The sequence below is a fragment of the Bactrocera oleae genome, chromosome 3, assembly GCF_042242935.1.
Source record: "Bactrocera oleae isolate idBacOlea1 chromosome 3, idBacOlea1, whole genome shotgun sequence".
NCBI classification, from domain to species: Eukaryota; Metazoa; Arthropoda; class Insecta; order Diptera; family Tephritidae; genus Bactrocera; species Bactrocera oleae.
The window spans coordinates 90,061,809-90,088,795 of NC_091537.1; the positions used below are offsets into that span (position 1 = coordinate 90,061,809).

Genomic DNA, 26,987 nt, shown 5'->3' on the forward strand with positions numbered 1-26,987 from the left:
TATCCAAATATACAAAAAGAAGTTTTTAGTAGAACTATTCCAAAGAATAGTTATTTTTATGTTGTGATCTGAAGGCAGGTCTAGCAAATATAAGACCGATATATATACTACTCTTTCTCTGCTCTCTGTCCGAAAAAAAATCTTCAGATAACTCTCGTATTTCTTATGACATAAGAGAGGAAGCCGGAATTTCAATATTTCAAAATATTTCACTCATTTGCACTAACGTTGTCTGCTCTTGTCACAGGAAGCATTAATCAACTTGCAACATATTTGAAAAATATTTATGCATATTTTAGGTGAAGGAATGTCGGAACGATGCACACCCTCGCAGACATATGCACATACTGGTAAATTATGCACAAAATATGAACAGGAGCAGTAGCCACCGCCACTGACTTACTGAATTATGAAGTGACACTTGGAACCGACTGAAGTTTACCAAGAACTCCACTACAGACACAACTGACGAACAGGCGAGGTTCTAATGACGCCCATTCGAGAACATGCGCGACGGTGAGTCATTGAAGTGAATACGAAAAAATTAACGAGTACGAGTACACACTGGAGTATCACACACATAGAGATGCGTGAGTAAACGCAAATAGGCGAATATCAGTCTGTCGCTTCGTATGTCTAACTGTCTGTCGTTGGGCACTTATTTCTGTATGAAGTTGACATGCCTGAAATTAAAGAGAGCGTGACGCTTTATAACGCTACCTTTTCGACTGGGGTGGCAACGCTGGCATTGATGCATACGCCGCTGTCATTATGCTTATGTTCATTGTATGTATGTGTGTATGTGTGTACATGTGTTGTTCGTATTTGCACGCATATGCAGGCAATTTATTGGCACACACTGTTTGTATGTAACATATGCAAGTCTGTAAGCATGAACATTTTAAAAGTGTGCTGCTTTTGTGGGCGATGGCAGACAATGACAGCAGCTGTCAACAATTTGTTGTTGTGCAAAAATATTGTCCATATAGCGCTTATGGACATGGATTCGTTTAGACACATGCAAATTTAGCAAAATAATTTTTTTTAAATATTCAATAAGGGGTTCATGGATTAAAAGTGGGTCCAATTAAATATTATAAGCGTCGTGATAGGAATGAAAAGATAAAATAGAACGTAAATGCAGAAGCGTTATACAGGTAATCAAAAAAAGTCCTGACGCCGAATTAGCCATCCACGCTCGCACCACAGGTAACAACGGTTGAGACCCCTTTTTGATTTTTTTTGAGAGAAAGAACGCAAATACATTGACTGGACGTCGAATACCTACAAGCAGAAAGTGATCACTCATATACATAGTGAAGTACTTTGTGAGTGCACCAACTTATTCATATATAATCAAGTTCTCATATGCGTTCCAGAAGGATTTGGTGTGATATTTTTCTAACGTAACATCTTGCCATCAGCGAATACTAACAACACAGATAACTATGGTATATTTCAGAAGTACCTGCGATTTCTTTCGGCCGTTCCGGGCTCAGAGAGACCTTGAACTCGTTCATGTATTAGTACTCGTCCAACGACTCTCGCTACCGATCCAGATTCAGAGCGACCGAGGCTTGTTTTGATCACGAATAATACAGCAAATAGTTATAGACATTAGCGTTCTTTTCTATAGGATATTATGTAGAGTGTTCCTCGAAAAGTAAGTTCGTCAGAACTGACAATATGATATTAAGACAATATAACTGCATCGAGCGAGTCTCTAACAAACTTCGATCGAAATGCTATCAATGCTGAGAATATAACAATAGCTTAGCTGTCATATACATATACAATAAATTTTTTTTTTTGATTGCCAACCATATTTTTACCAGATATAATACATATACCTATGTATAGAATTTTAAACCATACATCAACAACGATGGCACTTTATTCCATTCTGCATATAGCAACCCTAACCCGGAAAGCCGGACACATTAAGGGTCCAAAAGAGGGACATACCGAAATCCTCTCTCTTTTCGATTGCATCTCTGATAACTTGGACGACTGCGCCGCGGAGCCTACTCTTAGCAGCATCTTTTCCGCTCAGTTTTTCGCGGATGGATCCAAGCCCAAGTGGTTGGTTGGAGGGGTAGCCTTCTGTCGGGTGCTCTCAATCAACTCTTACCACTGTATTGTCTTGCAAGCAGAAGTGGCAGCTATTAAGGTAGCAGCAGATGTATTTCAACGAAGTGCTAGTTCTTTTAGGAAGGTATGTATCCACTCTGAAAGTAGAGCTGCTATACAGGCCTTGAGCGCACTGACAGTGATCTTAAAGCTAGTCAAAGAGTGTATGATCTCACCAACTGCAGCATATTAAGCTACTTCCATATTACACTCGTCTGGGTTCGAAACCCTTCTGGTCCAGTGTGGAACGTAAAAGATCATGGAACGCTGAGTTTATTACAAGTAATAAAAATTGGTAAAACAATAAGGTCAGGTCAATGTTTTTCAAAAAATATTTTTATATTTTATATAGTTTTTACTTGATGAAAGTGCATAGAGATGACACTTGTTACCAAAAAGTTGCACCCCCTCATTAATTCCATTATATAATATTAAGAAAATTTAATCTGTAATATATATGTGCATATACAACTGCATGTCTCTAAAATTTTGATAATCAAATTTGCATACAAACATTTTTGCACATTTCCACAATCTCTTGACATTATCAACTCTCAGCTCACCTACGAATATCAATTCGTACGATCACAGTTCGTATTTCAACAAATTGTCAACTTGTTTTCAAGCGGATTCGACATCCTCATGTTTATACAAATGTCAAAATGGTAAACCAAAACACAACTTGACAACTACATTGCGCCGCCAGAAGTCAATGAGCTAGTGGGACCGACCGCTGCTCCACAATTGCCACCAAAGTCAGCGGCGACACTTTAACGGCGGTGTCTGAGCCTGAACATGTAAATATACATGGCTTACTGTTTGCAATTTTGTTTGTTTTTCGAAAATTATATTTACTACAATGTCTGTATGTATTAGTTTGTAACTGCCACAGTTACAATTTAGTTTTCATGCCGATTCAATTTGGATTAGATGGAGATTTGGATTTTGCGTTGAATTCAAATTGAAATTGAAGTCAGAGTTGCATGGTGTCTGCGCTCTGTTTCGTGTATTTGAATTTGATTTGGCACCGAAATTGAATTTTTGTATGTAGTTGGCAACGGTGAGTTTGATGCAAAACAAATACGCGCCGACATGGTGACAAAATTGTATAAATGTTTTACTCAAAATGGAATCTTAATTGGCACCCAGTGCCGCGCTACAAATTTGGTTGCAGCGTTCGTGTGCAGCAACACGCACGAGTGAGCGTCAGATCGATCAATCACCGATGACGTGCAATGGTGTGCGACTTTGCTAACAATTTCTGACTTCTTTTATATGTCGTGTATAATTTTATTTAACTTTTGGTTGCGAAAATGTACAATCTTGCTTTTTTTGGGGGCTACCAGATGGAAAATATAGTGATTAAGCTGTAAAACTAAGTGTAACAGAGTGATATATGTGGGAATATTTGTGGCAGATGTAAAAAGCATTAAAAAATACTGGAATGTATTGAATCAGACCCTAGTAAATGATTAAGATCACATAAAATAATTGTCTCTGGTTAAAAGTTATGATAATAACAATTTATTAGATGTAAAGCGTAAATTAGGCTGGAATATGCGTGACCTAGCGCTGGCTTTCAGTTTGAAGAACCCAAATTGATTAGAATTTTTGTGAAAAGTATGGGAGAATTGAGATTTCCGTCTCGACGACCACGGGTGCAGTCGCAAGGTCTTTCGGGCTCAGGGTAAATCGTTAATCGAGGTTAAATGTAATCTTCGCTGTTTGGAAGAAAATGAGATAGAATCAAGTCAACACTTCTCCCTCGAATGTTCCGCTTTCGCCAGATTAAGGCAAAAACACCTCAGTAGATTTGTGATAGGTTCATGGTGATTAAAATTCATCCATTGTGACAACCATAAATGCAAGTATCATGTGTACAGACTGGCCAACGCTAAATCAACGGCAAAGCCGTATGTCCCTGACGCCAAAGTAATGCTTTGTAATTTCTTCAGTCGGATGAATCTATTAATGGGGAACGCTACTGACAATAATTCATCAAATTGAAGAGAGCGATTGCCTATAATGATAAATGGAATTTGCGACTAAAGACGAGCCAGTTAAAAACCATTTGAAAAACAGCGGATGGTAAAATTTGCTTCACCCACCTTATAGATCAGACCTTGCCCGTTCTGATCACCATTTGTTAAGGTTGAACAGAGTAGTTGGCTTGTTCATTCTTTGTCACCAAACCACAGCAGTGCTTTTGAGATGGAATCCACATACTACTATTGTAGAAAGCTGGGAAAATGTTATAGCTTCAGATAGGCAATAATTTGAATAATACTTTTTACACGTTTTTCTTAAGGGGTTAGGGGTAGTCAAAATTTTCAAAAAATAAATTTTTATTCTCTAAAAATTTCAAGTCCGAGATGCGATAATTACTTTTTGACGATTAGGCCCAGGATTATCTATTTATAAAACTAATTTTTTCCATGCGATTGATTTTAGATGAATCTCCAAGGCCTTATGATTGTCACCGGAAGGACCTTTTTTTGGAACTGGGTCAACACAGACAGCTATAACTTTGTTAAATAAATTTTTTTTTTGGAAATTTTCGTGACTTAAAGTCAAAGCATTGTATAATACTGCCATATTACTACTTTTGTAAAATAACATAATTTAATAGCAAAAAAAAATTACTGAAAATTCTAATTATTTCGTGCCTCTGACTACACCTAACCCCTTAAATAAACGTTCAAATTTAAATACTTGGGGCTACACTTTCAGATATCCCACTAAGTTGGTGTAAATAGAAACTAAAAGCCTAAGTAAATTTGTATTGGTCTCAAATCCGACTTATAAGTTCGGATACAGGAGGCTGTTGGAGCCTTAGACCTGATATATTACCGAAGCCACGCAAAGGTTATTAACTTTCTAAGGAATCCTACAAGTTTTAAAAAGATTTCTAAAGACTGGGAAATTCAAAAATTCGCGAGCGTTGCGATACAGAGACTACAAGCAAAAGCCAAACTTCCAGGTTATGGTTGCAGTCTAAATTTTATTATTTCGGCAATTACTTTTCATCTCCCACCTACTGTTCTGCTGTGAGGATTGGCGGATGTGCAGTTCCAAATAAGTGAGCTAAAGCGTTGCATGAAAGAGGATGTGTTGAGCAAACTTCAATAATTAAATTGAAGTATTTAAATTATTGGTCGGAAATGTTATTTTTTGCGAAAAAACATATACAAACAAATGTTGCCCTCATATATGACCTTTTTTAGTAAATTACCAAAGGAGCAACATGTTTCAATAGCTTCAAGATCCGCGCTCGCTTGTCAATTAGTTTTAATTGAATCTTGGCACAAGTAGTACTTAAGCAGAAGAAACAAGTGCAAGTGTCTCGACATAATTAATGCATATGTGATGTTCATAAATTCACTTCGCTGCCTTGTGGGAGTGAAAAAATGACTTTGTTTGGACTTGGCGCAATATTTATGGCGAATTTTTTGCGCAAACAAAGAACATTATTGCTCAAGTACTCAAGAACTGCATTTTTGATTTATGTGGTTTTTGTATACATTGCTGAGTGTCTGGTATTTTATAGACATTTTTCAGGTTTATTAAAACTGAGACTGTTTTTGTTTTCAACAACTTTTCAATTGCACTGCAGACAACAATAATTTCTGCTCAATTTGTAAACTCATTTGGCTCCCAGACAGTTGTTCTACAAACATTCTGCAGCAACTCATTTTGCAGTCATTAATCATTGATGTGATGATGAACTGCAACTCGCTTCCGTCATTTCTGACGGCTTTATCTGCGACGCTAACGCGAACTAATCGAATTAAGTAAACGCCTGTTTAGGAGCGACAAGATCAATGTTACCACACACTCACAAACAAATAAAGATCTCCTTATCTACGTACTAAACTGTGGCGCATTTCTACTTGATGCCGTCGTGACCGCTTAATTGACATCATCAATCAATTGCCAATAGCAGCGTGAAAGTTGCGAAGGCAATCGATACAAGTAAAAGAAGAAGAAGAAGAAAAAGAGATGTAAAAAGAGAGCGCGCCGTTGAAAACAGGATCTGCTGAGCGAGTAATAAGTAATTACGAAAGCAAAAAATAAGTTACGAAAACGTACGGCGATCGCTAGTGATCGCCGGCAATCAGTTGAAATTCAAACGATCGGCGATTAAGCCAACCCACATAAACGCCACAGGAGCGCTAATCGATCACTTTCCGCCGGCCAAACATTGATTTAAATGTCAAAATATTATGGCAACATTGTGGTCTTGTTGAAATGCCGCTGCAGTAAAAGTAGCTCAACCAAATAAATAACAAAAAAAAGTGAAGTTTGATAACTCTCCGTCTGCTTTTCACTTACCTGTCGCAGATCCAATGTTATCGTGACGTATTCAAAGTGTCTGCCATATTGCAGCGTTGGCGATTGCCACCAACGCTCGTCGAAATTCGTATTGGAGATGACAGCCTCGATCGGTCGCTGTTTGGCCACATCGGATGATTGCACATTGCAAATGCCACATTGTGTGGCCCATTTCTTGTGCGGATACGCGTCGACTAATTTGCAATACTCTTCGCGCCCACTCTGTCCACAGGTGGCATTGACGGTGATGTGTGCGCGCGGTGCAACATTGAAGAGTGGCGGGTAGAGACCGCCGTCGGTTTGCGGTTCCGATTGACTGTTGAGCATGCGCAATACTGCAAGTGAGAGGAAGAGAGAGAGAGTGAGCAACGAAAATAAAAATTAATGTACTTTAGTAATTGGAAAGTGTATTATGTATTTCTGAGTTTAAAATTTTTAAAGAGTTCGCAAATATATTCAACTTTAATAAACTGGTAAAGAGGGTCTAAAGATATGATTGGAAGGTATACACGTTTTATGTTTTGTATCCTAAATATTTTTGAATCAGTAGTATTTAGCGACTAATATAGATGCATAGCCCAAGCATTTAGATCCTGGCAAGCAAGCTGCAGACCATTGGCCTTACTCCGTCCCTCTGCTACATCTACGCTAACCGAAGATTAATGATATCAGGAAAACACAAGAAATACATTAATACAAGCTCCCAATCGTTATTCGACTCTTTTGAAATACGAAAATCAATGCTGACAGGTAGACTATATTCGATGACGACCGACATAGCTCAAGTATGAACCTTAGACTAAATTTAGCTTCAACTGGCGCCTCAACGGAAGATGAAAGTCCTAGTGATGTGGGTTTTCGCTTTCAATTTATCATTCCACGTATACTTCTGGTTTTTTATTCAACTGAAGCTGTTAAAATGTAGTGATTGGAGTCGTTATAGTTTAGACTAGTCAGTTTGTATATTCCAGGGAGCTCCATAGTCTTATAGTAGTAGCAAATTTTAAAGTTTCTTGAGTTAAACATTTTTTGGAAAAAGGCAGTCTTACGACTATAAGTCCAACTTTGTATAAACAAGTATATAATCTTGTTTTAAATATTATGTAGGGTACCACACTAAGTGTGCAAAACCGGCATATTTACAGCACATAGGTTCAAGAAATTTCATTTGTATTGGTAGAAACTGAGTTCAGGTTTTGTTTGAATTTGTAAAAGTATTTCTACCTTCTTTGACAGTTATATCAGCTTGAGTAACTGTTTGGACCTTATTGAAGGCGCCTGGATTCCAATGAGTCGACTTAGCCATGTGTGTATATACGTGAACTAGTCCCTCAGTTCTTGAGATAGCGATTTGAAAGTCTGCTCCTGTTCTTTCCTCTCCAAAAAGCTGCTTATTTGTTGAAACCACTGATATCGGACGACTATAGCATATAGTTGCCAAACGAACGATCGAAATCAAGCGCTTGTAAGAAACTTTTTGTAATTGTGATGGGTATTTTAGCTTGGATGCAGCAGAAGAAAAGGTTTTTTTTCTTGTTGTTCGGAAACTATAGTCTAAAAATTAAAAAACGTAACGACATAAATCTAAAACTTTTAAATCCACTCAAATACCGATTATCGAATAACCACTTTATCAATTAACGAGCTTATTTATTTATTTTTGGTTACGGAATGCGGCTTACTGTTAGACAACTTGCATAATTTATTGGCAAATTTTGTCTTTTGGTCACTAAATCACGGCGATTTTTCGAATTCGCCATGCCACCCAAAATTTTTTGCAGCAAAAAAATTAAAATTGAAATAAATAAAAATCGAAATGTAAATAAAGTGATTTAGATAAATAACCGGTAAGTCATAAATACCGCAAATGATTGACCCCGAATTCATAAGCAAATTTAATGCAAACAAATTTTTTTCTTAATACGGCAAAAAATTGGTTAGAACTTGAGCTGTCATAACGAACGAATAAATCTGTCAGATGCATGCAATACAAGAAAGCAATTAATAATGCATTTATGCCGTGCACACACAACTATACATATATGCACACAAGCGGATTATTGCCTCGAAATACAACTTAATTTCTTATATTTAAAAGGCGTCTTAGCGGATAAGCAACTTTAGTTGCTTGTTGGTGGCGCAGGTGAGGTTCATTGTGGCATGCATTTTCGGCAACATGCTGCTCGTGCTGGCCGCTGAAGCTGCCAAATGCATGTACTGGGCCCCGCATACATATGTCTCTAGAGACCGTGTTGCATGGTAATAATTTTAATTATGTGGAAATAGAACACTTGTAAGGAGTTCTCGGAAAACTTGTTAGAAAATTTCAGGCATGTGTGGTTCAAAATATAAATATAATAATAAATAAATAAATTATAAATAAAATAGTTAAAAAAATGTCTGCATCGAATCGTTTTTAGGCAGACCGCGGGCAAGGCAGTCTGCTCAGCCTGCTACTGGCAAGGTTCGTTGCTTTAGCTCAGCGGCAGGTGGTTTCAAAACCAGACACTTGTAACAGCCGAGCTGACTGCTGGTCTTAAGATTTACGTGTGATGAATATGCAGCAAGTGTTTTTGTTAATTGTATGACTTTTTTATAATTTTATCAATTAAATTTAGCCATACATCTGCAACATCATTGCTCAATATTGAAAAATTTGTAAACAAAGATCGCAAAATTTAGTCAAAAACCAGAAAACAGTTATTTCTGTTGCACCGAAGTAAATACAAAATATTCCATATAAGAGATTGATTTGAATCCGTCAGTTTGTATGGCAGCGGTTCCGACGAATGATCAGCATCTTAGGGAGAAAAGTACGTGTGCAAAATTTCAGATCGATATCGCAAAAATTGAGTTCGTGTATATACAAACAGACGGACATGGCTAAATTGAGTCAAACTTAATGTACCCCGTTAAAGTATAAAAAAAAAAAATTAAAAAATTGTTCTGAAAGATTAATCATGCTTTGAGTTAATAAAAATATATAAATTGATTTTTCTTTTTGCACAAAAAAGTAAAGCAGAGTAATATTTTCCGGCGAATTGTAGCATGTGCAAATTAATTAGACAACTACAAATGCTTTTTGAAACGACAAATTGCGCATGCGTGCAGACGCACATGATTTCTCAGCTCACACACTTGAAGTCCACCAAAAAATTGCCGCCTCGCGTGCTTGTAACGAGCGATCGTTAACAAAAATGTATTATATTTTCATAAAATTTCATGTTTGGCAAGTTAAATGCATATTATTACAGTGAAAAACGAAGTAATAAAATTTTATTTCAGTAAAAACGCACGACTAATGACAAGCTGCCACCTTCAACTGGCTCTTACGAAGTTGGCTGAGTAATATTTAGACGCTTGGCGGCGGCGGGCGCCAGTTTATCGCAAAATTGTCGATATTGCTTCAGCGTATTTTAATTTAAAAAGCCATTTGTGGCATTTCAAAATGCATTACGAATTCATGAAATGCCTTTGCTGTCACATTTATGCGCACGTAATTGCCGAATATTTACGAGCAAGCGCATACAAGCGGTGAGCGGTGACGGTATGGGGGTGTATGCGGGCGTTTCGAATATTATATCATCGGCTTATCAGCGACTGTCAGGCGTTATGCATTTCGTATACTTATTGCATTGCATATTGAGTGTTATTTGGAGATTGTATAGTGTTGTATATTTTTTTGATGACAGCAGTAGATATTTTGCCCTAAACACTAGGGGACTTCTAGATATAAATCGGATCCTAAAATAAAGTTGTGGATCTAGAGTTGAAACTAAAATGCATTGTTTATTCTTCGTCACACGTTTTTTGTCATTCATCGTTTCCATAGTTTAGCATACGAGTATATAGTATTAAATCCCCTTTTCGCAGAATGGTTCGTATAAACATGATTGTAGAATTTAAAAGTGATCTTTGATGTAATCAATTTATAGCCAGTTTATTGCGAGTGTGTGTCCTTGCTAACACTTGGGGTTATGTCTTCATTAGAATAAAAGTTATGTAACTAATCCTAAATGTAGGCAACATTTTATTATCATTTTGCAAGCTAGCGAGGTGTAGTATTGTATTGCTGATGTTTAAAATTTACATATGAGAAAGCAGAAAGCATTGCCTGAAATCTAAAAATTGTATAAAGACAGGATTACAAGCTTTTCTCAAAAATACTAATATTTATAAGTGGACATTTTGATACATTTGCTTTAAACTGATAAGCCATGAAGATATTTTGAAACTATTTCTGAAGGTAGTTCGAGATTTATATAGTAATGCGGAAGTTATTTAAGGGGTAACATGGGTCTAGTCAAGCAAAAAACGGCGTATTTTCAATATATATATTTTTTTTCATATAAAAAACTTAATATTTTAATCAAACAAATAGTATTTTCGGTAGACTTTTTACAAAAAAAATTCGATTTTTTGGTTTTTTAAAATAGTTGTAATTGACCACTGTGCAAAATTTCATTAAGGTCGGTTGAGTAGTTCGCGAGAAATCTTGACAATTGACTTTGAAAATACAGTTTCGAGAAAAACGCGTTTAAAGGTTTAAGTGACTATATAGCTGACCTCGAGCATGCCACTTTTCAAGACTGCATCTGCAAAACTATTATTCGGATCAACTACAGAATTTAGGACAATATTCTAGATATTTTATAGAATTAAATAAGTAAAAAAATTTTTTGAAGCCTTGAAACCCATGTAATGCCTTAAAGGAGGCTAGCTGATGTTGGAAATTACTTATAGAAATATTAGCTAAGAACTTGTTTTGGCTGATTTGTTTTTGGCTTAACCTAAACCAATGAAATTAAAACTGTATAAGGTCTAGTAAAATAAATTAATTATTTTCCCAATAAATGGTTTTAGTAATCTAATCTTTACTAAGTGCAATATAGCGTTAGAAAGATAAAATTTCGTACAAGAAAAAAATTCTCAGGAACAATGTTGTTCAATCACGCATCAAGGATAAACACCAGCAAGGAATAAACCGTATTATAAAATTTGTTTCGATAAAGGATAAAAAGGATAAAACGCTAGCCAAGAGCGAAAAATTGCACAAAAAATCATTTAAAGCTTTTTAAATAAGGCTGAATATAAAAATAATAACGATTTATGTGGCACACGAATTAATGAAAAAAAATCAGAGGATTGCTGAATCGCAACACAGTCGATTCATTTCTGAAGCGGATGGTTACTGGTAATGAAAAGTGGGCCATTTTTGACAGCGGCAAGCAACAAACGTTCGTGATGGAATCGCGTTCAGTTTTGGCATAAGAAATTGTGCTCCATTAGGACATAGCTAGACCACGCACATCGATAGTGAATCGCTAGAAACTGAGTGGGTTCGATTGGGAGATCCTTATACATTCTGCTTATAGTCCGCACTTGATACTAGTGATACACTGATTAAAACCATTTTCTGTTTATGATGAAGAGAAGATTGTGAAAATCGACTGTCACAGATTTTTCCAATAACAATGAGGGTTTCTGTAAGAATAAAATCACGAAATTATGCAACAACAAGTTATCGGACAAAACGGTTCCTATTTGACACAAAGCGGATTATTCGAACCAAGCAAAGTTAAATCTTTAGTTTAATGGAAAAATAATGGATTTTACTTTACTAGACATTATGTTTTCGATATTTTTAATTTTTTTTAATGTTTAAATATATGTTAGCATTAATTTTCTAGTTTAGTTTCACAAAATTTCGCTGATATTATTTTTCTAATTTAGAAAAAATTTCTTATTTGATATGTTGCTTATTTATTAACCGTATTTTTATAATGAGTTGAAGTATTTAAACCTAATCAAATATGCAACATAAAAATAACGAGTGGGTTAATATGACCCAGCATCACTGTGATAGGTTTAAATACAAATGCTGTTTAATTTTTTAATTTAAAAGTATTTAAATCCAATAAACTCACACGCTTTTTCAGCAATTTCATTCTACACATTTTAATTTTTTGTTTAGCATAAATAAAGCATAAATATACATACATAATGATAAGCATATACCATATAATATAAAGAAATGGAGCATAAATACATTATGACAATAAATATTTAAGAAAAATTAAACCTTTTAAATTTATGGCAAGCCAATGCTTTAGTATACTTAACCATTTTGAAAACAGCAGAAATAAAAAAAAGAACAAAACTGGAAAGAAAAATTGAAAAAGTTAAAATACTTAACTCAAAAACCAGCTAATTTAAACATTATCGCATAATCAGCAGAAATTATGCATTTGTTATATGACTCTGGTAACATTGCAAAGCATTATTCACAAAAAGAGAAAATTTTTTTTATTTATTTGAACTCAAATAAACTGTTGTTTAAGGCTGGGATATGAATACAGTTATATATTAATAAGCGAATATACTTTTCATTATCTTTCAAATGTTTCACATGAAAATTGAAAGTTAAAAAAATTTTTTTGTTATTGTTAAATTTTGATGATTCAAAAAGTTTTTTTTTTTAAATTTTTCGAACAAAGCTGAAAATAACATTCTTTTGTATTTTTCACATATTTCGGTTACATACCAATTTAATTTTGAAAGGGTGGGTATACCCTTATACGGCTCAATTGATACAACATAAATATTTTAAGTTAGGTTAGGTCATAGCACCGAAGTTGGCGCTGTATACCACTTGCTATTTCACCCAAAACTCTTAGGAATTGGGGCAAGGGTACACTCCTAGCAAACTCATCAGCTTTGCAGTTTCCATTGATACCGCTGTGACCCTAGTCGCATAATAAATTAGCTTAATGCTATTGATAAATTTATCAACCTCGCGCTGGCAAGTCTTGAGTGTACTGTCTGCGAGTCCAGGCCAGTATTGCAGTGATTCTATCAGAGTGAATGCACACCTCTCTGAGGGAAGCTGGACTAGTCTAAAGCTAGAGTTGATGGTGAGCTTCCAACAGAACAGTCCACTCTAACTATTTCCCGTAACTTCGATCCATACATATGTGAAAAGACTCACTGTACAGAGACTTTTGTCCATCCATAAATCCTTGCCAGGTATGGAACCGCTCGGCAAAGGTTCACCGATACAGTGGTCAAAGTTATAAAGGACGCAATCGAAGTAGCGCAGGATATCAGATTGTCCCTGCCTGGGACCCCTCATATAGTAGCCTTCCCCATTGCACCTGCCAGCTCTGTCCACAGGTATATATAAAGATTCTACTCAAATTAAAATTTTAGCAAAGTTGATAAAAAAAAATTATTGCCAGAACATTTTCATACCATCCAACCATTACCAACTGGCCATTCTATCAATATAAATACATATGTATGTATGTACATATTTATTTTACGTCAAATGCCCTGTATTCCTATATTGAATCACTTTAGCCGACTCTTTTGTACAATATGCTCGTCAATTTTACCGCGATTTCGCTGCCAAACGCAAGGTAGAAAGGGGTAAAGAGGTAGGCTGATGAGATGTATGAGCGACATGGCTATAAATTTTTTTTACATTTGTATATTTTTTATAAATAAAGCGACTTCTGTAGTGAAAACATGTCACTCAACAGCTGCTGTTTGGCATTAAATTTTGTTTTTATTGTTATTGTCTTTTTTCATACCAGAAATGTATATAGGTATAATATATAAATTATATGTGTGTGTACAAGAGTATTTGCGAATTTTTCCATTTGTCATTTTATGCCGACAGCTGAGCTTACATGAGTATAAAGACTTGCAAATAAATAATGGATATTTAAATTTTATTGCTTTTGTAGCCAGTTTTGCAATTTCACACTTTTCTCGCAGATTTCACCAATTACCGATAATCGCTTCACATTAGCTTTGTGAAATTAATGAAAATAAATTTCTTTAATATTCGGGTAATTGGAAAATCATTAATAATATATAATAATGAGTAGAAAGAAGAGAAGAATGAAAATATTAGTCACAAATCTCAAAAATATTGCTGAGAAACGTTTGGTTCATTCTAAACTTAAAATTCGAAACTAATCATTATTCCGTTTAAAACATAATATATGCGTTGAGGTTGTGTACAAGAAGTAAATATCTAATTTCAAAAATTTCGTTATCTCTCTATGGGCTCTTGAAAAGTTTCAAGAAGATCCGACGTTTTCGAGCCAAATTTTGTTCAGAAATTTTGCTTTGAAACGAAGAGAAATCTGAAGAGATTCAAGAGCTGCTATTTCATCCAGAAAAAAAAACGATTTGGTGTAATCATCGCTGCATATTTCTTCAAAAATGATGCCGGTGAAAACGTAACCGTGATTGGCGACCGTTATCGGTCATGATAACCGACTATTTGATGCCTGAAATTGAAGCTCGTGATCTCGTCGACATTTGGTTTTAACAAGACGGCGCCACTACCCACACATCGCATCAATCAATGGATTTATTGCGAGAACACTTCGGGGAGGAGATAATTTAACGTTTTGGGCCGTTCGATTGGCCACTAAGATCGTGTGATATCACACCGTTAAACTTTTTGCTGTGGGGATATGTAAAGTCTAAAGTATATGCAGACAGTTTCGTTTCGATTCAGGCCTAGGAGCAAAACATCACGCGTGTCATTCGCCAGTTACCAGTCAAAATGCTCGAACAAGTCATCGAAACTTGGACTCTACGGATGGACCATCCGAGACGTAGCCGCGGCCAACATTTGAAAGAAATAATTTTTAAAAGTGCCTTGGATAAACCAGCGAGAACTCTAAACGAGTGTTACATTAAATATAAATCCGTTGTGTGCCTCAATTGGATTTTTAAAGATAAACCGGAGAGGAGCTTGATGAAACTCAGTCGTTGCACAGACTAAGAGCACAGAAAGAGATATTTTTTTTAATCAAAAAGAACAACACTGGTAAGGTCTCTTATATGTGTATGTACAATACTTGTATAATAACTTAACTAAATTGCTGCATATAAAGTAACAAATCGAACTTAATCAGAATTTTCAGTGAAACAACTTCTTGGCTTTAACTCATCTTAACTTGCCACACTTCAGCGTGCCACATATGCCGTATGTATGTGAATTTGAACAAATATTTTACTTCAACATTTTGTTTACTTTGGCAGCCAACATAGTTGTTGTTAATGTGGTTGTTGTTTTGCCAGTCATACACTTGCAAATGTCTGCATTTTGCCGCAGGTGGAGGCCAATGACCACGACTGCGCTGCCACTTTTAACTGCTGCAACCATCGCTGTTGTTGTTGTTGCTGTTACAGCGTGACACAAACAAATAAATAAATGTGCTCAAATCGACACTTGAAAAATTAATGTTCCCTTTTGTCTGCAACTTCGAAAATACGCACACACACATACGCACAGGCGGGCTCTCAACCACGGTTGCATTGCCCAAAACGGCTCGAGAATGCAGCGATGTGTTTGTTATTATTGCTGCAGACAGACGTCGTCTTCTGCCCTTTGTTTATTGTTTTAGTTAATGTTGTTGTTTATTTGTTCATCAGCAGGTATTCGCTGCACTTCTTACGTTGCGCAAGAACGCTGATTGAAGTGCAGCACGGGGGTGGAGGAGGAAAGTGGTAGACATGAGCTCAGCAGGAGTAAGAAGCCAAAAAGCTTTTGTTGTAGTATGCCCTCACATTATTTATTAATATCATAGGCAAATGACAAATGTTTATTTAGTAGCAAACGCTGGCGAGCTGCTGCCATGAGTGGTCATCGATTGGTCATTGGGTTCAATGAGTAAATTTACATTTCTTTTATTGAAATATTTTTGTGTCTACTTGGTTTTTGTGTGTACAGGAAGCTTGCTGTATTGAAAACTCTGATTATGTTTTGAAAAATAGTATAGATCAATAGGTGCTTATTAGTCTAACTGGAAGCTCTACTGGCAAAGTAAACTTCTCATAAAATTTTTTATTAACAATTTTAGTTAATATCAATTGGAATTTGCCGTCTTATGGCTTCTGTAGATCTTGCATTTAAAACTATCAATGAACGATTTTTCAAAAGAATGAACGATTCTAATTGTACTGGTGATATATTTTCATATACACGTACCGACACTTTATAATACGAATAACAGCAGGCTTCCGGATTAACATTTTGTCTTCGGAAGTCATTTGAAAAAAAAAACTTTAGATCGGCAGAACCCAGATTAGTAATAAGGTAGGACTCGCGCGCACGAACTAAAGTCAAATATATCATCAAACTTTTTTCAAAGAAAAGGTTTTTCAGAAAGCTCAACACACGAGGAAAAATGGAAATTAAGAAACATCGGCAACTATATGGTTGAGCTGAGTTGATCAATAGTTTAAGTATTGTCTGAAACAACCATCATTCAAACTTTTCGAAAACAAATTTACTAATGGCTGGTTCCTCAGTTGTCCATGTCAATCACCCGAATCCTTCGAGTGTATTCATGTTATAAAATTTTTATTAAATCCAGGAGACACTCGGCGATCCTTTATGTTGTACTCTGATAGAGATACCACCTTTCACAGCAGTCTCTACCACGATAATGCATTTAATAGCAACAAATTATGTACTGCTTCCTCGAAATGAAGAAAAAGAGATCCTGTTGAGTCAATATATACCCTGTAAAGTGTATAGGTAATAAGTTTGCCTGTATATACGCGTTTGGTCCCTCAGTTTTTGAGATATCGAACTGAAAGTTTGCACACGTCATTTTCTTTCTAAAGGGCTACATATTTGTAAGAATTGTTAATATCGGAGCACTATAAGATATATGCCATACAAACTGTTCGATTAAACTCAAGTTCTTGTATGGAAAACTTTTTATTAGACAAGGTATCCTCATGAAATTGGCATATATTATTGTCCAAGGCAACACTATAATCTCCGACCATATTGTGCAGAGTGCACCATTATGGCATATAGCTGTCGTACAAACTGACCAATCAAAATAAAGTTAAGACCTTTTTTATACACTTTTACGCGAGCAAAAATACAACTGTGAAGGGTATTACAGTTAGCCGAAGCATTAGTATTAAGTAGCATTATAGAAGAAGAAGTTAGCCTGCTTTTGCTTTAACTTGTTTTTTAAGAAAAAGTTTTTCATTGAATATTTTCAGACCTCAAAAGAAAGGTGCTATAAAAGAAATTTGGTGAAAATGCGGAGGTATTCGCTGAGGCTGCGTACTTTTTTGAAAATTTTTGCCACAAGAATGGTATCAAACAATTGAAAGATGGCTATAATCGCGCTCAATGGCAACTAAGTTGACAAAGAAAACTTAATATTATATAAGGGGAATATAGTGATTTTCTTTCGATATGGGTAACAGTATACGCCTACAAATAGAATGTAAGAGCCGATATTTTCATTCATATTATTTCAGTAAACGACACTACTATGGTACTTTTACAAATGTACAATATGTACACAATTAGACTCAGTCTAGACTAGCCACAGAAGTCACTTTCATCTTAATGATGCTCATATCTAGATGAAAGTACCTAAGTAAGTGAAATTCTTTTAGATTATTTGCATACATATCTAAAAGCAAGTGTGCAAGCGTGATCATAATAAGCAATTCGCTAATGAAAAGTAACTTCAGCTGTTCCCCCCGCCTACCGAGGCCCTATTCAATCATTTGAACTCCCTCCGCAGAGTGCATTTTTCTTGTGCTGCACTTTTCCTTTCCTCATCAACGACTGTTGCGTTGTGCATATTTAATTAAAACACCACCAACAACAATAAAAACAACAAATGGAACTAAGCGTTTAATGCAGTAGCAGAAACACTGGGGATTAAGCATGAAATATCGCGCTCCTGCAATGCACTCACGCAACAGCACTTAGGCAATCAGCCAAACCGCACTCATCCGCTATGGTTCCAACACACTCACACACAGAGCATTACGAATGTGAAACTCGCAGTTAATCGTTTTTATTTTGCTTTTGTTTTGCGCTCATTCTTTGCTGGCAAAATTTTATGATTTCCAACGCAGACATTTTTTGCGGGGGATCGCGACATTTGCGACACGCGTCGTTGGCGATGGCGGCCGACTGGCCAAATATTTGTCTGTCCATTTGAATTTTGCCACGGCACATTCACACATGCAACGAACACGCGAATGCGGCGAAATCAAAACAGGAAAGAGCAAACAGATAAGATTGTGGCAAAAATAGCCGCGTTAATAATAGTTGCGATGTGTGTGTGTGTGTGTGCGATGGCTGGCATATTGCACACACGTGAGTCATGCTGCCATTTGCTCGCACACACACACTTTGCTCAGTTTCGCTGCATAATTTCATGTTTTGATGAACATTTGACAATTGAGTAGCTGACAGATTGTGACAAATTAATGTTGCACATGGAATTTCGGTTGAGTACTGTTAGAAATTCACTATTCATTTTGTGGCACTACGGTTTGAGGTTAGGTGCGAAGGTATAGCTTGCGCTTATTGAACTTTGAAACAAAAGAGAACGCATCTCCAGGACTTGAAAAGATTTTTTGAAGAAACTGAAGTGTTAGCAATGCAACAACAAGTTGAGAGTATGTTTCTTCTGGCGAAAATGTGCAATCCGTGTCGGTAAAAGCTTGCTCTTTTAGCATTTTTACTGAAGTTCACATACATATTCATATATTCATTCGTGTTCATTTTTCCGAACATAAGTTGAAAAGCTACTGTCCTTGTGCGTGCCACGAAGTATTTAACACTCTGAACGAAAGCTTGGAAACCCTATAAAATATATATTGTCTGTTTGTTTATATACAAACTAGTCACTCAGTTTTTAAGATATCGTTTTGAAATTTTGCACACATTTTTTCCTCCCAAAGAAGCTGCGCATTTGTTGAAACAGCCGCTATCAAACCACTAGAGTCTATAGCTGTCATACAAACTAAACACTCGAAATCAAGACCTTGTATGGAAAAATTTTGTATTTGAAGAGATATCTTTACGAAATTTGGTATAAATTTCTTTCTAAAACAATGCTGCAATATCTGAAGAAATTTTTGAGACCAGACCACTATATCTTATAGCCGTCATACAAACTGAATGATCAAAATCTAGTCTTTGTATGGAAAACTTTGGTATTTGACGAGATATTTGAACGAAATTTGATATAAATTTCTTTCTAAAACAATGCTGCAATATCTGAAGAAATTTTTGAGACCAGACCACTATATAATATAGCTGTCATGTAAACTAAATGTTAAAAATCAAGTTCGCAATTTTCGAAGTGTATTCCAGCTTCGCTGCAACCGAAGTTAACGTTTTTTTTTTATTGAGAAACTGTTTTTGCAGAGAGTTCTTCTACATTACTTTAATATAAAGAAAACATCAGTCGAAAGTCATCGTAATTTGATGAAAATTTATGGTGAACATACTCTAACAGCGCGAACGTCTCAAAAGTAGTTTGCACGTTTTAAAAATGATGATTTTGGTTTGGAAGACAAAAAAAGTCCCAAATTTTTAATGAATTTTAATAGCTTTCAAACATTTCAAACATTTGTGACAATCAACAATGAAGAGTCATATAATATATGACTGAAAGTCGTTACAACATCATAACCGAACTTTTAGGTGTAATTGAATTCATAGTCAACGCTGATATGAGTAACCATAAGTACCGATGTATCCAAAAAAATATTTGTGTTAAATTTTCGCTACAACTAACAGCAGTCAATTATCTACAGTGGGTCTTAAACTTCATTGATAATCAATATAATGTTATCCAAACTGGTGGTCCCCACCAAATCCTTCTCCAAATATTAAACCAATATTTTTCACACTTGAAAAAATGCTGGCCAGCGCGTGTAGCCACTTATTACCGTATCACTTGCAACGCAAAAGCTTTTAATGCTGCCTTCGAAACGCTTGTTTTCATAGAAACCCATTTTTTCCAACATTTTTCACATGCATACCTTTGTATGTGCCGCATGCCTGAATGCATTTTCAAAATTTTAATGGTTAACAAATATTTGGACAGCTTCTTGAGCAGCCACAAACGTATAAATGCAGTGAAAACGAAAAAAGCAACAACAATGCAAATAAATAAATAAAATTTTCGAAAAAAAAACATTTGAGTTAAACAAAAATGTGTAGATATGTATGTTTGCATGTGAGTATGTGTGCAGTAGAGAAAATATTTGTTAGACGCAATGTTTTTCAATGCTGCGCTCAGCTGCAACTGTGATGTGTGGTATGCCACATTAACGCTTACGCATAATTTGAAGTTATGAATAAATATTGTTACCAAAAATACGCATTTATGGAAAATATTTTTACTTGCATTACTTTAGACAAGTGATCCCTGTAATGATATTTACATATTTGTAATTTGTGTGATGTTCAAAGCTGAAACATGAAGCGTTAAGTAGGCGCAATGTGAATTTGGTGATTATTTAAAAACTACAAAAAACAAAAATCAAAACAAAAACAAAAACAAGAAAAAGCGGTTACTTAGACTGCACCGTAACTATAATACCCTTAACAGAAGCATTTTTTAAAGCATAAAAGGATCTAAAAAGACCTTTCTTTATCTTGATTTGGCTTGGTGAGTTTATATAGCAGCTACTATAGCATATAGTCCGATCTTAACAATTTTTTCCGTAATTATAGCGTTGTCTAGGACATCGATCTGTGCTGAACGTGGTGACGATATCTGGTCAAATAAAAAAGTTTGCCATGCAAGAACTTGATTTTGATGGTTCAGTTGGTATGCATCTTTTAATGTTCCGATATCGGCGATTCCAACAAGTAAGCAGCTCTTTGAAGAGCAAAGAATGTGTGCATGAGTTTGATATCAATATCTCTTAAACCTATGAACAGACAGGCGGACATGGTCCGCTAAAAATCGACTCCGCACATCGCTGATCATTTATAGTTAAGTATATACTTTATTGGGTCTCCGACGTTTCCCCTTCAATGTTACAAATTTCTTGCTAACTTAATACTCGTAATATATACCCTCTTCAATAAAAAGCCGGCGAATTGAAGAGCCTGGGAATGGCTTAGGCAGATTTTTGGTTTTGTGTTTTGATTTCGCATTATCTAATCGTGTAATCTCAAAGCTCAAAATTGTCTACCAAGGTTCGAATTTACCACCGTGGTATATAGTGTTTACTTCTCAATGCTTACTTTGAACGGCATTGCATTTATACAGGATACATACATTACCCCTTTTTTTCATCCAACCCCTTTTCACAAGGCTTCGTTCATGTCAAGACTCTAAAATCTGGTCTCTCGAATATTTCTTGAACATTACACCAGCTAAAGCGCTATAACAAAACATCGTTTCGATGACACTCGCTTCCAGGTAATTGAAATAAAGCAGGATTTTTATTCGACCAAGAACTGCTAACAACTCAGTTTTTATACTCTCGCAACCTGTTGCTACAGAGTATAATAGTTTTGTTCACCTAACGGTTGTTTGTATCACCTAAAATTAATCGAGTTAGATATAGGGTTATATATATATAAATGATCAGGATGAAGAGACGAGTTGAAATCCGGGTGACTGTCTGTCCGTCCGTCCGTCTGTCCGTCCGTCCGTCTGTCCGTCCGTCCGTGCAAGCTCTAACTTGAGTAAAAATTGAGATATCTTTATGAAACTTGGTAGACATGTTTCATGGTACCGTGAGACGGTTGGTATTGCAGATGGGCGTAATCGGACCACTGCCACGCCCACAAAACGCCATTAATCAAAAACAAATAACTTGCCATAATAAGATACAAGACTGTTATTTGGTACACAGGATCACATTAGGGAGGGGCATCTGCAGTTAAAACTTTTTTTTAAAAAGTGGGCGTGGTCCCGCCTCTAATAGGTTTAATATGCATATCTCCTAAACCGCTAATGCTATAATAACAAAATTCACTAGAATCAAATGTTTTTACTACTTCTATTGACGGTGTGAAAATAGTTGAAATCGGGTGGCAACTCCGCCCACTCCCCATATAACGGTACTGTTAAAAACTACTAAAAGCGCGATAAATCAAGCACTAAACACGCCAGAGACATTAAATTTTATCTCTGAGATGGTATAAATTGGCTTTATAGGAACCGCGTTCAAAATTAGTCAGTGGGCGTGGCACAGCCCACTTTTAGGTGAAAACCCATATCTTGAGATCTGCTTAACCGATTTCAACCAAATTCGGTGCGTAACGTTCTTTTCATGTTTCTATGTCATAGTGCGAAAATGGGCGAAATCGGACTACAACCACGCCTATTTTCCATATGACACCATTTTAAATACCACTTGATTCTTTCACTTTCCACTATGCAAATCAAGCAAAAATGATTATATCGGCGTAAAACTTTGCGTGAATAATACGTTTAAAGTATCCCACTTTGCGGCCAAAAATTGTCTAAATCGAACCAAAACTGTTCAAACCCCTAAGTACTAAATATGTGGACCCCAGTGCCTATAGTTGACCTTCTACCGAAAATATCAGTCAATCCACAAAGAAATCTCAAACGAGTATACCATTTGACTTTGCGAGAGTATAAAATGTTCGGTTACATCCGAACTTAGCCCTTCCTTACTTGTTTAAAATATATTTAATGTATAACAACATCAACAACAGATCTGTTATATGTTTACAGACATTTTTCGAGCATTCTGCATTGTGAGACCACCCGTCTCGGTCTAAGTTACAATATCTTCTCTTTTCAGCTCATGGGGTTGATCCAAAATCAATGGCTCTCACTTGGACAGTTACTTATCGTTTGTGTTAGCAAGAGAACTCATTAAAGTGCATCACCTCAAATATCGACGAAGCCTTTTGAGCTCACCACAAATTTACTAAGGCGGTTAATATCAAACCAAGCCACTTCGTTAGGTTCTCAAAATGTGTGTCTAACGAGATATTTCAATTTCAGTCTAGCAAAAGTCGGGATATGGAGAAGAAAGTAACAAGTCACAGTTCCTTCATACAGCATTGCCAAGAGCGCTCGATAAAATATTTAGTCGCACCGCGTGTGTACTTATCGTACAGTGTCCAGTTAGATCACTTACAACTTTGCCTTAAAGATCATATAAGTTAATTTTGAGGAAAAAAGCTCTTCGCAAGCTCCATAAATTTCAGCCTTCAACAATGCTTTTACATTATTGTAGACACCTTATCCACTAGGTGACTCATAACCTATGCTCTGTGCCGTGGACTTTCAAATTTGGATATAAGCACTTGAGCCAATAATAAGAACTACACGATAACTTAATTTATTAATTTATAATTTCTGCATTTAAATCTGGGCGCTCTCGGGTGAAATCAATCGTCTTACTTTATAGATGCAAATGCTGTTCGCAGCCATTTACAACTAAAGTTTGTATAAACTATAAATAATAATAATAATTACTTGCCCTCTGACCACACATTCACTTGTTTCTGAACTGTTTACTTTTAAAACGTAATACCACACAATTGCGCTGGCCAAATATTATTCATATTTAACAGGCTGTTGCTTTGTAGTCAAATTGAGCTTTCATGCACGTATCATTTTTATATATGTATGTATGTTTGTATGTATGCATGTATGTGCTAATATATGAATCTCGCGCTTTTCAGATTACCAATGAAAATGCCCATTAAAGGCAACGCTTGCAACGCAAACTCTTACAGCTGGCCACCACTTCGACCCCAGAGTCAAAAGTCGTGATCGTGAACAGTCACGCACACACACACACTCACGAACAGCCAAGCTACATAGTCAACCAGCTGTATGTAGATATATAAGCATTTAAAAGGCTCCAAACATTTTCAGCTGACACTTATGACACTCTCATTAAAAATAACTAAACGCTGGCAACCAACTTAATGTCATATCAATTACCAACGGTTTCGCTCGCCAACATCCACACACATGCACACACACTGCCAAAGGGTCACACATGCACACAGGCTCTCATGCAGTTTGGTCAACCGCCGAAAAAATTGATCGCTCATTACTGATAGCGCGACATCGCTGGCTGCTGCTGCATCTGATTTTCGGTGGCAGTTCAAGGGAAGTGATTTTTGCACACCGATAAGTTGAGAAAACTGCTGATCGTTTCTGAGAAAATTTTCATTTTGCTTTTTATCAATCTTTATTCCTTCCGTGAGTTTCGGTTGCTCCAATTAAATTATGGCAAAAGGTGTGAGTGATAAAATGATGGCTGATTGAGTGAGAGCAAAGAAAAGAAAAAAATCGTTTGTTCGCACATTAGGTTAAGAAATTGGATAAAATATTTAAAAAACTGGATGTTCAGATCACAAATATTGTAAGGAGATTATTATTTACCCTTTAACATAATGTGTGTGAATAAATCACATAAGGTCTTGTAAAAGAAATACATTACTTCTCCAATAGATGGCTTTAGTGGTAATGCGATCGGGTTACGCTATATTACGTTAGAGAAATATGATTTCGGACTAAACGAACTTCTTCGACAGTTTTCTGATTGCTTAGCTCAGCATTGTTTGAACATGTGGCTAAGATGGACACCAGCAAAGAGAAAATGCGTCATATTATATTTCCTATTTTTCTTCGATAAAACTCGATAAAGTTCAGTCGGTTGAAAATGTAAATAAGGCTTATGGTATAAGTAATGTAATAGTCAATCACGCGCAATATTGGTTTCATTGATTACGTTTCGGTAATTTTGATGCCAAAGATGCACCACGCTCTGGAAGCCCAATTGTCGGAAGTAATGATAAAACAATGGAAATGGAAAGGACCGTCGTATTAACCATTGCCCAGAAGCAAGTCCTGGCCCAACACAAGAAACTGTTCGGGATCATTTATATAAAATGAATACAAAAATAAGTTTATCGAATTAACGCAAGAAATCTTCATAGACCGAATATCCATCTGTGAATCGCAACAAAAACGAACACTTCCTGAAGTGGATCTTTACGTGTGATGTACAGTGGATCACTTATGACAACGTCAAACCAAAACGGTCGTGGTCCAATCGTGGAGAGCAGGTGCAAATGCTGGCCAAGTCAAGATGGACATTCAGGAAGGTTTTGCTATATCACCTACTAGCAGCTGTACCTCTACGGATAAAATTTTAATTCGAACCTGTACTGTCAACAATTTCACTGTTTGAAGGAAGCAATCGCCCAGAAGTGACCATACACATTTATATTGACTCGCTGGAAGCTCCGCAAACTTTTTTGAGAGGTTCTTATGCATATACCTTATAGTCCGAACTTGATGCCATTTCGCTGCCGATTTCGCTGGTGAAACATTCGAGCAAAACTGTACATACTTGACATAAATCGGATGCTAACTATACTAACTAAAAGCTTGATATTAATGCAAAAATAATGTATTATTTATACGGATTTCTGCCAACCAAAAATGAGAGATTTTGATGTATACACAATGTATAGAGTTTTATAACATATTATATATAGGATAATGTGAGAAATATATGGAAACTAAAAACTTCACTATTGAAATAGAGTATACTTCGTACGATAGAGTTACGAACAATATATGTAGTATAAGATAGGTACAGATCGATGAGATCAAGAACTCTTTATGTGTACCTAAAACCCAAGAGAAATACTAAGACTGACTGGACTTAGGTCAGCATACGTCTGTTTTAGTTACGATTTTAAAAGTATTCTAGTGATTGTAAATACATGCTGGCCATGTTATTAAAATATAATGCCTTTATTTTTAGCCTAAAGTAAAAGTAATCAATATTTTTGGTAATTTTCTCACAAAATAATTTAACAAAATCAAGTACAACTGAAAGTATATGAGAAACTTGAAGTCTCAGCAAATACTGTGGATATCGGATCATAAGATACTCATTTCTTGGCGAAGAATAAATAAATATTCATAATGCTTATGTCGTCAACTCTAGAGGTGATAACTTTTAGGATATTTCTAATTTTAGAGAGCTTTTGACTTAAAGAAAACTTTCCAGCTATTTTTCAACAAAAGATGGCATTCGAAAAGAAGATGCCGGCAGTAAATAACAGTGAATATAAATTCTCCGAAAGAACTCAAGGGTAGAAAGCCTCACTTGGTATAGTCTGATATGAGGAGCGGAAAAATAATATGGGTACATAAGGCCCAGACAAAACCTTAGCTAAACTAGGGGTGAATTTTGTCGAACTCCTTTGAAGGAGGCAGTAAGCAGGTTGAATAAATTAATCTTCATGGAAAAGCTGATTCGAAATCAACTTAGAGTTTGAGCAAACTACCAGAGTTACAACAGAAGACAACCGTTTTTTTATCAATACTCGCACGCTGAATTAGCGAAATCCGCGCCACTCAATTAAATCAGCGGAAGGCTAAGTAATTCATTCCGCTTAGAACACATTCAATTAAGACAATTAATTCCAATTAGCTGCAAAATGCAAATTCATTTTAAATTAGTAATGCGCACGCACACATACACACACATGCTTGCATAACGAGCTTACTTAATGAAAAGCTATTTGTCATTATTCGCCGTTTATTTCTCGCATTGATTTGTTGCATTCGCATGTCAACTGTCAATTTGGCTTTGAAGCATGTCAAACAAGCCGCTTGCACACAAAGAAAATATAAAAATCCACACACACACACAGTGGCATTTGTAAAGCGGCTTAATCACATGCA

The 26,987-nt window shown here is 36.0% G+C and overlaps 1 protein-coding gene across 2 annotated transcripts in view; it reads right to left on the reverse strand.

Annotated features, from left to right (window-relative positions):
* Positions 1-26,987, reverse strand: part of wb (wing blister) — a 189,574-nt gene that overhangs the window by 140,545 nt on the left and 22,042 nt on the right. For both annotated transcript variants that reach the window (XM_070107196.1, XM_070107197.1), the window contains exon 2: positions 6,463-6,797. In XM_070107196.1, the coding sequence (XP_069963297.1) occupies positions 6,463-6,797 (335 nt within the window). The remainder of the gene's footprint in view (positions 1-6,462; positions 6,798-26,987) is intronic.